The sequence below is a fragment of the Jatropha curcas genome, chromosome 9, assembly GCF_041381405.1.
Source record: "Jatropha curcas cultivar XTBG-Jc1 chromosome 9, XTBG_Jcur_1.0, whole genome shotgun sequence".
In the NCBI taxonomy this organism is placed as follows: domain Eukaryota; kingdom Viridiplantae; phylum Streptophyta; class Magnoliopsida; order Malpighiales; family Euphorbiaceae; genus Jatropha; species Jatropha curcas.
This window is the reverse complement of record NC_143159.1, coordinates 13,363,458-13,377,094: the sequence shown is the minus strand read 5'-3', so window position 1 is coordinate 13,377,094 and position 13,637 is coordinate 13,363,458. Positions and strand designations below refer to the sequence as shown.

At 35.5% G+C, this 13,637-nt stretch overlaps 1 protein-coding gene across 1 annotated transcript; it reads left to right on the top strand.

Moving 5' to 3' along the window:
- Positions 1-1,624: 1,624 nt before the first annotated feature.
- On the top strand, positions 1,625-3,719 carry LOC105648934 (cytochrome P450 78A7). Its single transcript, XM_012235440.4, has 2 exons — positions 1,625-2,669; positions 2,790-3,719. Exons 1-2 carry the CDS (start codon positions 1,674-1,676, stop codon positions 3,408-3,410), a joined length of 1,617 nt encoding a protein of 538 aa, XP_012090830.1. The 5' UTR covers positions 1,625-1,673; the 3' UTR covers positions 3,411-3,719.
- Positions 3,720-13,637: the final 9,918 nt, after the last annotated feature.

Sequence of the window (13,637 nt, the reverse complement as noted above, 5' to 3'; positions counted from 1 at the left end):
AGTCTTTTTACTTTTTATAGAAGATGTAGGAAATGAGAGTTTTCGAGTTCGAGACCTCAATATTATTTCAATCCATTAGGTCTCTCTATACTTGTAAGTGAAATAAATTAATGGAGCTTTTAAGCAAATATCATATTTAATGTTCCACTTTTAACTGAGTGTCATAAAAGAATACATATTAAGATAGTAATAAATTCAGTCAAAATAATTCAGCAATACCAAAACTGACCTTGTAAGAGAAACGAGAAACACTAAAAAAAAGAAAACGCTAGAAACACTTAAAATAGGAAACATTGAAAAAAAAAAGAATTATCGAAAAAAAAGGAACACCGAGAAAAAGAGAACACCGGGAACTAAAGGAAATACTGAAAAAAATAATAAAAAAAGGAAACACAATGAAACACGAAATTTGTAAGAACAAATCTCTATACAATTTATGTAATTTAACTACGACAATGATGATCAGTAATGCTACTGATGACCGGCGACTGCAACAACAGCAAGGTAAATATGATATACATGGTATATACGATGTATATATATACTGTATCAGTAAATACTGTAAAATAGATTAAATACATGATAGCTATATATACACCAAGTAACACATTGGATCAAACTAAATAAATACGGTATATATATATTGTATCAGTAAATACTGTAAAATCAACTAAATACATAATAGATATATATACATCAATTAACACATTGGATCAAACCAAGTAAATACAGTGTATATTTATATATATATACTGTATTGTATCAATCCAAACAAAATCAAGAGCCCTACTTTATCTCTACAGTAGTTATTGATTGTATAAAAAATTGATAAAGATATTAATCAACAATAAACAACAGATCAAAAATAGAAATCAACATAACTTATGAATAGAAAACGAAAATATGAAACAACAACAATAATGAGAAGAAAGACAGCAAAAGGAGAAAAAACAATAAGAAAACAATAGACGGCAACAAAAGGAGAAAGAACCATCCAAAAATATTAAGAGCTGAAAAAACGACAGTAGATTATTTTTCATACTAAAAAAAGAAAATAATGGTGAAAATAGGAAATTAATATAAAAAGAAACACTAAAATATTAAAACACTAAAATAGGAAATTAATATAAAAGGAAACACTAATATATTAAAATACTGAAATATTCATAAATTAATGCTCTGCCAATAAGAAAAAGTGGACAATAGTAGAAATATATCACAAATTGACTATAATTTAAATCTTAAAGTCAAACTAACATATTATAAAAATAAATTTCAAAAGTGACATTTACTACCATTTGACTAAATTAATTTACTGACAATTTACAGTATCACTGTGGCACCCTTTTGTTAAATACTTTTAATTTACATAAATTTTCTTTTTTTTTTTTACTCATTTTGTAAAATTGCCATAAAACTAAGTAGGTCTCAGTCTCACTGATTAACTTTGACTGGCCATACTAACTAACGATTAATAAAAGAAGAAAAAGTAATTATATCCCCATTTAATACGCAATTTCCATAGAAACCCATAAACTTCATTTTATTACACTTTTGCCATTCTCCGCCACTATATATAAACCCCTTCCCTTCCCCTTCCTCTTTAAGACCAACCTCTACTTTCTCTTCTTTGTACCCACCACTCCATAATTTCTTTCTCTATCTCTCTCTATATGGATTTGTCATCAGCTTCTTTGGACTCAAGTTGGTGGGTTTTTACCCTTCCAGCTACTTTGCAAACCCATAACCTCTTAAATCCTATGTTCTTGTTCTTTGTCTTAATCTCTTTTCTTGTTATTACCTCTTCAACTTGGTTTTTCTCCAATGGCGGCCTTGCCTGGAGAAATTGTAGAAACCAAATGGGTATTATCTCAATTCCAGGTCCTCGAGGCCTACCCTGGTTTGGAAGTTTATTAAGTTTAAGCCATGGGTTACCTCATCGTACGCTTTCTCGCATGGCTTCAGCTTTATCCGCCAAACAGCTCATGGCTTTTAGTATAGGTTCAACTCCTGCTGTTGTAACTTCAGATCCTCATATTGCTCGTGAAATTTTAACCTCTACTAATTTTGCTAATAGACCCATCAAGCAATCTGCTAAAAGCCTCATGTTTAGTCGAGCCATTGGGTTCGCCCCGAACGGGGCTTATTGGCGTCTGCTAAGAAGAATATCATCTGTTCATTTGTTTTCGCCGAAGCGTATTTTGGCTCATGAGCCTTGGCGCAAACAAGCTTGTGATATTATGTTGCGTCTGGTTCAAAAAGAGCAGTCTTTACGTGGAGTTGTTTCCTTACGTAAACATCTGCAAAATGCTTCTCTTAATAATATAATGGGATCTGTTTTTGGAAAAAGATATGATCTTATGCAATTTAGTGAAGAGACTAAAGAATTGCATGAGCTTGTTAGCGAAGGGTTTGAGCTTTTGGGTGCTTTTAATTGGTCTGATTATCTTCCCTGGCTTAACCATTTTTATGATCCCGTTCATGTTAAAGAACGTTGCTCTGTTCTTGTTCCTAAAGTCAATAAACTAGTAAAGCAGATTATTGAAGAACATTATGATCAGAGTAAAAAACCTAAAGAGCTTCTTGATAACTCTGATTTTGTTGATGTCTTGCTTTCTTTGGATGGAGATGAGAAACTCCAAGAAGATGATATGGTGGCCGTTCTTTGGGTTCGTATTATATCTAATTAATTAAATGCAGTTCTCCTGTTGCATTTTTATTTTTATTTTTAGTACATTAACCATTTATATTAGGAGATTAAGTGTAAGGGTTAAGTTGAACTTTTGCAGGAAATGATTTTTCGTGGAACTGATACAACTGCACTTCTTACCGAGTGGATCATGGCAGAGTTGGTTTTAAACCCTCAAATTCAAGCCACGCTAAGAAATGAAGTTGATTTGGTTGTAGGAGACAAGAGCACTGTAACTGATGCTGTAATATCAAAATTACCCTACCTTCAAGCTGTAGTCAAGGAAACCCTACGTATGCATCCACCGGGGCCCCTACTATCTTGGGCGCGGTTATCAACATCAGATGTACACCTCAGCAATGGCATGGTGGTCCCCAAGAACACAACTACAATGGTCAACATGTGGGCCATAACCCATGACCCAAAAATATGGGAAGATCCAATGGTGTTTAAGCCTGAAAGGTTTATGGAGAGTCTAGGTGGTGCTGACGTGGATGTTAGAGGTGGTGATCTTAGGCTTGCACCATTTGGGGCTGGTCGTAGGGTTTGTCCTGGCAAGAACTTGGGGCTCGCCACGGTTAACCTTTGGGTGGCTAAGTTGGTGCATCATTTTGAATGGGTTCAAGACATGGCCAACCCAGTTGACCTAAGTGAAGTTTTAAGACTTTCTTGTGAAATGAAGAACCCTCTCTGTGCTGTGGCTATTCCAAGAAATAAGTAAAGTATTTTCGTGTTAATTCAGCTTTTCAAGAGTTGGGTTTAGCCTAAGATTCGAATGTTGGTTTTCTATTTTCAGGGCTTTTCGTGTGTCCTATGCAATGTATTTATTGTTGTATGTTATGTGAGTAATATATATGGTGAGACTTTGGGAATAAAATTAATTATATGAATGTTTTTTTTTTTTTCAAAACATTATATGTATGTGTTTAAGTTTGGATAATATGTGTTAATAAATTAAGTTATATTTGATTTTTAGAAAAGTGGGTGTCTTTTTTTTTTTTTTTTCTTTTTCCCTTTTGGTTTATGCCACAGTTGTTCATAAGCCATTGCCCTAAGCCTAATCATGCATGCGTGACCTCAAGTCCGTAAGGGGATGTGCTCCCATCTTTATTTTTTTTGTTTTAATAATAATGATGATGATTATAATAATAATAATGATGATGATGACCTCAATTTGCCTTTAAATTTGTTGATAATACAATCTATTTAAAATTGAACTTTCATATTGATTTTAACAAAACAAATCAACCACATGATCAATTGAAGCCCATTTTTAGATTAAAATATGATCAATTGAAACCCTTATCAAGTTATTGAATAAAAATTGATTAAATTTCAGCCAAATTGTTTACTTGGAAATTCCTATTAGAATCAATCCAAGAATTCAATTTTAAATAAATTATATATTGCGGAGAAATTCAAAAAGAAAGTTCAATATTATTCCTTATCATTTAAATTCACATTTATATCATTATGAAAAAAATATATAATTCCTAAAATATATATATATATATATATATATATATATATATATATATATATATATATATATATATATATATATATACACAAAGTATATCTAATTATTTCATGCCTTTATGAAGAATCACAACTCATCGGGTCAAGTAAGAATGATACTTGATTAGTAGTTTTGTAAAACTTTGCTTAAAAATGCAGCATTGTCATTTCTTTTAAAGATTATTTTATGGACCGTTGTATCCGTTTGGTCCAAAAAATGGTTTTGGATCTATTTGGCACATGTCCATAAAGAGTAGGCACGGACAACGGTTCATTTTGAATCAGAATCGAATTGGAATCAAACCATACTGTAAATGAATTGAAATCGGCTAAAATCGTCAGTTCAACCGACGGTTCAAGGGTCGGTTAAGGTTCATGTGAATGTTAAAATCTGAATTTGATTTGGCCCGAAATCGGCGGTTCCAGCCCGATTTGAATTGAAAATTTTTTTTTTTTATTTTCAAAATGATAATCACTTAGACTATTCTATACACCTCTAAAAATTTCAATAATATTTTACTATATGATATACTTAAGATTTTTTTTTTTTTTTTTGAAAATACACTACTTTAAAAGTTAAAAATCTAAAAAGTAAAACGGTAAAAAAAAAAAAAAGAAATATTTAGCCTAAACTTATATTGTTTTTAACTTTTTTTTTCTTTTCAATTGTTTATTAAGTTCAAAATTACATTCTTTTGAAGCAATTTTCAAAATTTTCTAATAATTTATTTAATTAATAACATTTAGACAAAATAAAGTGATAATTTATTTGGTTATTTTGTAAAATTAATTAATTTTATTCTTATATGAATATGAGCATTCTAAAATTTATTTAAAATAAAATTTGCTAGTATTTTTTAAATTCATATTTATATTTTCAAAAGAAATATGTAACATTAACTGATTTTTATTTTTGAAAAAAAAATATATATTGCCAGAAATCGTGATCGGAACCTCACTAAAACTAGCCGGAACCAAAAACGGACCGCAGCCGGCAGTTCAAGGGCTAGTCCAGGTTTAATATTTTAAAAATTTTGAACCGCTGATTCAAGTCTAATCAAAAGTTTCTTAGGATAAGTGGGCAAATGGGTCGAGACCTATTTAGTTTGAAAGAAGAGATGAGAATAAGAAGAGTTTAGGAGGAGAAAGGCAAATGTGTGAGAAACATGAGAGAAATATAAAAAACTAGAGGTTGGAAAATAAGGAGATAGAAAGTGACTTGAATGCAGTTAAATAATTTATGTTGTTTTTGTATAGATTCATGTGTTCATTTATAGTAGATTCACTCCCTATTTTTAAAAATTCTAGGTGTGCATATCATGTAAGAGATATTCTAAATGTATAATGATATCAGTCTATATAATATTTAAAGTACCTTATGTTTATATAATATTTACATAGTTAGGTCCCAGACTCAAATAACGATTTAATCATTAATTTCACTCTGAACTTTGTGAGTAGTTACAGTTTTACTCTAATTTAGCTTTTGTTATGAATACCCTAATTTTCATATTTAGTAGCAATTGCACCCTAAAACCAATTTAAGGTTAAGGTTTAGAATTAAAAATAAGTGGGTTCTACAACCTGAATTTCATTATTTTTTTCTTTTTTTGCCTTCTCCTCCTTCCCACTCTCTCTCCACTTACCTAATTCCTTTGATGAATCATCAAAAGATAAAAAACAAGAAATCGGAAACAAAAACAAAATCCATAAGTTGGTTTGATTTCAGTTGATTCTCATCTCTCACCAACCAAAAAAAAAATCCTTTATGTTAATTGCATATTTTGTGAAATTGTAGAAAAGTAATGAAAATGTCTCATTGAATAATCGAAAAAGAAAGTTACCATATGTTTAATATACACTTTAGATTATAAATATCTAGCTAGTAACAAATTTGCCAACTAAGCAAAGCATTATAACTTGTTACAACAGAAAACCAGCTAAGCTATGTTATTTCATTAGCGTTGGATTTTTCTTCTTCTAAGTTTTTGGAATCTTCTGGATGATCCAATACCCGCCCCCCCCCCCCCCCCCACCCTCGCAAGCTGGAGAATATATATTCACCATTCCCAACTTGATTAAAATGGCACGAACGAAGCAACAAGGAGAGGTTTGGTGAAAATATCTGCGTTTTGAGAAGTAGAAGAAACATGAAGAAGTTTTATTAAGCCAAGCTAAACCTTCTCACATACCAAATGACAATCGATTTTGATGTGTTTGGTACGTTCATGATATGTCGGATTGGCGGCAATTTGTAGAGCAGATTTATTATTTTAGAAAAGTAGTGTTGGTTAGGTGTGAGAAATGTGAAAACCGTTAAGAGAAAATGAAGCCATTGGATTTCACATGTTGTTGAAACAAGGGCTCTATATTCAGCCTCGGAGGAAGAACGTGAAATCGTCGATTACTTTTTAGCTTTCCAGCTAATCAAAAAAAAATCTCCAATATACACATAATATTGAGTAATGGATTTACGGGTATCCAAGCAACCAGCCCAATCAGAGTCGCTAAAGGCTTTAAGCTGGAAAGAAGAAGCAGGAAAAAATAAACCAGCTCCTGGAACAACCTTGATATAGCGAAGACCACGATGAATTAATTATAAATGAAGAGATGTAGGCTTATCAAGAAACTGACTTAATTGCTGGAGAATAAATGAAATGTCAGGCCTGGTAGATGTGAGATAAAGCAAATGCCCAACCAACCTTCTATATGCAGAAATATTAGATAAAAGTTCACCATGTATCGAGCTAAGTTCGCATTTAGAATCCATTGGAGTTTTTGTCGATCTTGCAGTAAGAAAACCAAAATCAGACAAGATGTCCAATGCATGTTTATGCTGAGTGAGAGTAATAACATTTGAGAGCGAGCCACCTCTAATCCTAGAAAAAATTTCAATGGACATATGATGCAGAACGGTCACGTGAGTAGGAATAACGATTATACTTCATCAGGAGTTTTGATCAATGACGTTTGATTTGATGAAAGAATTAGAGAACTAAGCTCTCAAGGAAGTTTGTTGAATATGAATAATGATCAATGAATAGTGTCCTCTTCATAATAACAAAATAACCTATCTATAAGTTTAGGCTAAAACATAAAAAAAAAACCCTAAAAATAAAACAAAGTCATAACTAGACAAAACCCTAGAAAGGTCGACAGCACGGGCATGCTAGACATGGCATGGCATGCCCTAGACTTCTAGAGGCTAGCACGGAGCATGCTAGGAGTGACACGGGCGTGCTTATGCTCGAGTCATAACTGGACTTATCGGCATGGGCGTGCTCTGGACTTCCAGAGGCTGGCGCAGGTAGACCAAAAAGTGGCACGGGCGTGCTTATACTTCTTAGCCTTGGGTGTGTCTCGCATCCTGGCCTGCTAGAGGCTAGTGTGGGCGTGCTGGAAATGGCATGGTCGTGATCCTTTTTCTTGGGTTTGCAGCGATCCAAGTCTTCCAGGTATTGAAGTGCTAGTTGCTCCGCATCAATCCCCTCCACTTCAAAAGAACTCGACCTTAAGTTATCATCATCGGGATAGAAAGGTAATAAATCAGCAACATTGAAAGTCCTGGAAATCTTCATATCTTCGGGCAGGTCAAGCACATAAGCATTATAATTAATCTTCTTAAGGACCTAAAATGGGCCAATCTTTTTGGAATCAAGCTTCTTCTGTCCTTCGCCATGCTCCTTGTGAAGATAAACCATAACCCAATCACCAACAGTAAAAGATTTATAACGTCGGTGTTTATCAGCTGCAGCTTTATATTTTTCATTGGCAGCAGTGATGAATTACTGCACTTACTTGAATACCTCCATGTGCTTGGTAGTCAAGTTTTTAGCTACAATACTCTTCTCTATACCTATTGGAAGGGAAAGAAGATTAAGAGTATGGGCTGGTATCTTCCGATAGACAATTGCAAAAGGTGACATCTTGGTGGAGCTATGGATAGCACTGTTGTAAGCAAATTCTGCTTGGGCAAGAGCAAGATCCCACATCTTCTTCTTCTCACTACTGATGCACCTAAGGAGATTACCAAGAGTCCGATTCACCACTTCAGTTTGTCCATCAGTTTGGGGGTGAGCATTACTGTTGTAGCGAAGTTGAGTGTTGAATCTTTTCCACAAAGTTGTCCAAAAGTGAGATAGAAACTTTGTGTCTTGGTCAGATGTGATGGTTTTAGGAATGCCATGCAACTAAACAATCTCCTGGAAGAATAACTTTGCTATGTGTGAGGCATCATTAGTTTGCCTGCAAGGAATAAAATGTGCCATCTTGGAGAATTTGTCGATAAAAATAAAAATAGAATCAGCCCCACGTTGAGTTCGAGGTAAACCCAACACAAAATCCATAGATAAATCCTCCCAAGGTTGTTCCAGTACAGTCAACAGAGTGTAAAGACCAGTGTTTTGAGAATGGCCATTTTGTGTCTAGCAAATTGAGCATTTCTAGACTAGCTTCCCTACGTCCTTTTTTAATTGTGGCCAATAGAAATGAGCCTCCAATCCCGCAATTGTTTTATCTCATCCCAAATGTCCGCTCAATCCTCCACCATAGATTTCTCGGATTAACTTCTCCTGGAGAGAAGAATGAGGGATGCATATCCTGTTGCCTTTGAACAGATGCCCATCATGTACCAAGAAACCATTGGTAGGTTGTTTTGCTTCAATCTTAGCCCATACGTCAGCAAAGTCTTCATCTGAAGTATAGACATCTTTAAGAAATTCCAACCCCACAATCTCTTGCTTAATTGTAATCAACAAAGATGCTCTCTTGCTCAAAGCATCGGCAACCGTGTTATAAGTACCCGATTTGTGCTTAATGACATAATAAAAAGCACCAAAATAAGTTTCCCAATGCGCATGCATCTTGCTCACTTTCTTTTGAGCTTGAAAATGAGTTAAAGCTTGATGATCAATGTAAATAATGAACTCACGCCCCAACAAATAATGTTCCCAAGTTTTGAAGGCTCAGAAAACTGCATACAATTCTTGCTCATAAGTAGACCATTTCTGCCTAGTTTCATTCAATTTTTCACTAAAGAATACTATAGGCTTTCCGATATTGTGACAGCACACCACCAATTCTAATCCCACAAGCATCACAATCAACCTCAAATAATTTATCAAAGTCAGGTAAAACAAGAATAGGGGCGAAAGTAAGCTTATCTTTGATTTCTTCGAAGCTCTTATTTGCAGCTTCGGTCCATATAAACTGTCAAACTCTCTCCTTCTTCAAGCAATCTATGATGGGAGCGATGATGCTACTAAAGTTTCTGATGAACCGCCTATAGAACATAGCAAGTCCATGAAAACTGCGAACTTCAGTGATACTCTTGGGGGGGCCAATTTCGAATGGCCTCAATTTTTCTGGCATCAATATGAATTCCTTCTGAGCTAACAATATAGCCAAGAAACAGGATCCACTCTGTCATAAAATTGCACTTCTTAAGATTAATGTATAACTCATCTTCCTGCAAGAGTTCAACACCCGATGAAGGTGCTGAAGGTGTTCTTCCTCACTGCGACTGAAGATCAATATGTCATCAAAATAAACAACCACAAATTTATGCAAAAAAGGACACAAAACCTGAATCATAAGTTGCATGAGTGTGCTCGGTGCATTAGTCAACCCAAACAGTATAGCCAACCACTCATATAATCCTTCCTTAGTCTTAAAGGCAGTCTTCCATTCATCTCCCTTTTGATTTGAATTTGATGATACCCACTGCGAAGATCTATTTTAGAAAACACTATAGATCTTGACAGTTGGTCCAACAATGTCCTCCAGACGAGGAATAGGGAATTGATACTACACCATGATCTTATTGACGGCTTGGCTATCCACACACATTCTTTAGGTCCCATCCTTCTTTGGTACCAATAAAGCAGGAAGTCCACAAGGACTAATGCTCTCCGAAATATGTCTCTTTTTCAATAATTCTTCTACCTGTTCTTAAAGGATCTGGCTCTTCTTTGGATTCATCTTATTATGGGGCAGGTTCGATATCTTCGATCTAGGGATGAAATCAATCTAATGTTGGATGTCCCACAAAGGTGGAAGGGAGGATGGTTCTTCAACTAAAGTATGGAACTCATCTAACAACTCCTTTACAGGTGGTGGTACTAGTGATCTTGCATCAGATTCTATTTTTGATTTGATCAATAAAGATAACACACCTCCAGACTTCTCAATTGCACCAGATAATTCCTGCACATTAGAAGAAACAGCTACTATTGATTTCGCCTCCACTTTAGAAGCTTTGGTAGAAGATATAGAAGGTAGGACAATGATTTTCTTATTTTTCCAAGTGAAAAAGTATGAATTCTCTCTTCCCTTGTGCAAGCATCTATATCAAACTACCATGGTTGTCCTAACAGTATTCCGCAAGCATCCATATCCACAACATCACAACTAATTGAATCTGTGTATGACTTTCCCATTGAGATAGGCACTTTGCGAATCCAGTTTACTTCAATCGTTAGACCCTCCTTAATCCACCCTACCTTGTATGGCGAAGGATGTGGTTCTATGGGCAAATTGAGATTCTCAACCATTTGTTTGGCTATCAAGTTTTCACAACTGCAGCTGTCGATAATGAGTTGGCACACTGCGTCATCAACACGACATTTAGCCTGGAAAATTTTCCTTCGTTGACTTTCACCTTCTTCTTTTGATGAGTACAATATTTTTTTAACAACATAAGTAACTTCACCATCTTCTGAACTAGCTAAGGATCCATCATCTTTGTCTTTTACTTCTTCAACATCAGCCACCTCATCAACTACATTCACCTGTCGACGTCCATCATTAACCCCCCCTACGTTCTAGACATACATTAGATGCATGCCCTTATTTCCAACATCGATAACAATAGTCTCCAGTTGGCTTCTGATACGGATTCAGTTTATTGTTTGTTTACCATGGACGCCTTTCCTTGGGAGTCTTTATTTTCTTCTCTTAGAATCTGTAGTAAGTTCAGGTTAGTAGCAGGAGTTACTGCCTTTGAATTTTGTCCACCGGAATTTTGAATGAACTATTGATTTTCGGATGAATAGGGTTGCCTAAAATTCTGGTTATGATTAGGTGGTTGTCGAGGTTGCCAATGAATTTTATCTTCCACACGTTTGGCCATCTTAATTGCATCTACCAAAGTGAAAATTGCAACTACACCCATCATACACATTATGTGATGATTCAATCCCCTTTGATAATGAGCCACTTGCTGGGATTCAGTCTCATAATTATCACACTGAGCTGCAATCTTAAGAATTCTTCCGTATGCTCATCTACCTTTCTATTTCCTTAGAAACAGTCATGGTACTTGTTATACAGGATTTAAGAGTGATCACTATGGAGAAAACGCTGCTCAATCATCTATTTCATTAAGATCCAATCTCGCACAGGTTCAATTCTTCGACGATGGCGTTCATTTTGAACAAAATGCCACCATGCTGCTGCACCTCCTTTTAGTTTATAGGCCACAAAGGAAACTTTATGCTCCTCCTCAACATTCCTGACCTCAAAGAATCGTTTGACCTCCGCTAGCAAGTCAAGAGTGCTTTCTATATCTAATGATCCTGAGAAAGGTTGAAGATCTACCTTTATCTTATATCCATCATGAAAATTGTCACCATTCCCTCTATAATCTCGGCTTGCATCATAACGATTTCGACGTCTGGCATAATCTGGTTATTGTGGATTCAGAATTGCTGTTGCAGCTACAGGTTGTGGGTTGCGTTGTTGGATTGCGAGAGTCAACTATCTAATCCATTCAGTTAACTCTTCAAACTTTGCCTCTATGGCTATGAGTCGTGTCTCATGATTATCGGCCATGGAGATACTTTGCATTTCAGCTCTGATACCAACTGACGCAGAACAGTCATGTGAGTGGGAATAACAATTATATTTCGTTAGGAGTTTTGATCAATGACGTTTGATCTGACGAAAGAATTAGAGAGCTAAACTCTCAAGGAAGTTTGTTGAATATGAATAATGATCAATGAATAATGTCCTCTTCATAATAACAAAATAACCTATCTATAGGTTTAGGCTAAAACATTAAAAACCCTAAAATAAAACAAAGTCGTAACCAGACAAAACCCTAGAAAGGTTGGCTACATGGGCATGCCCTGGTCTTCTAGAGGCCAGCACGGAGTGTGCTAGGAGTGACACGATCGTGCCTATGCTCGAGTCGTAACTGGACCTCTCGGCACGAGCATGCTTGATTTGGCATAAGCGTGCTCTGGACTTCTAGAGGCTGGCACGGGCGGAATGGAAAGTGGCACAGCCGTGCTTATACTTCTTAGGCTTGGGCATGTCTCGTGTCTTGGACTGTTAGAGGCTAGCACGGGCATGCTGAAAATGGCACGGTCGTGCTCCTTTTTCTTGGGTTTGTAGCGATCCAAGTCTTCCAAGTATTAAAGTGCTAGTTGCTTTGCATCAACCTAAGTCCTTAATTTTGAACTGACTATCAAGAAAGGCTTTGACACTTTGTATCTCAGTAATACTTGTACCAGCCCATTATGATATCATTGATGTAAACAAGAAGCACAGTGATATGGAGTATGATTAACAAATAGAGAGTAGTCACTTTGGGACTATTTATTACCAAGAGAGGTTAAAGTTTGTGAGAGTTTAGAGTAGTAACATTGACAACTGGCCTGTTTCAATCTGAAAAGCAACTTTCTAAAACGGTAAACCTGATTCGGTTAGAATTAGAAAATCCCTGAGGCAAGTCCATGTATACCTCTTCATGAAGATCGCCATGTAAAAAGGCATTGTTTACATCGAGTTAATATAAATGCCAATTAGAGGAGGCAGCAATAGCAAGAAGAAGTCTCATTATAGTGAGCTTTGCAATAGGAGAAGATGTGTAAAAAAAATCAACTCCCTCCGTTTGTGTAAACCCCTTAGCAACTAGGCGGGCTTTGTACCTTTCAATGGTACCATCAACCTTATATTTCACCTTGAAGACTCATTTATAGCCTATAGTGTGCTTGCCTTGAGGCAAATCTTGTACAACCCATGTATTATTTTATTCTCAAGCAAAGATCTCCTCTTTTATAGCTTGTATTCAGCAATCATGTTTTACAAGTTGAGCATATATTTTTGGTTCAGGAAGAACAATAATGGAAAAAGAAAAAGCTTTATGGGAAGGGGACAGGTTAGTATAAGATAAAAAAAAAAAAAGGAGAGTGGATACAAAGTACCTGAAGATGTTGGAATTGTTGACATGGAAGCAAGCATGAATTGATAATCCTGGAGATATTGAGGCATTTTCCTAATTCTTATGGACTGTCGAATTCTTGCAGGTATAGGGACTAGATTAGAAGTTTCATTAGGAATAATAGAAGTAGGAGGCTATGGGGAGGGAACAACAACATTTAAAGATGGGGACATGGAAGGTAAAGGAGATGGTTGTGTAAAAACATCA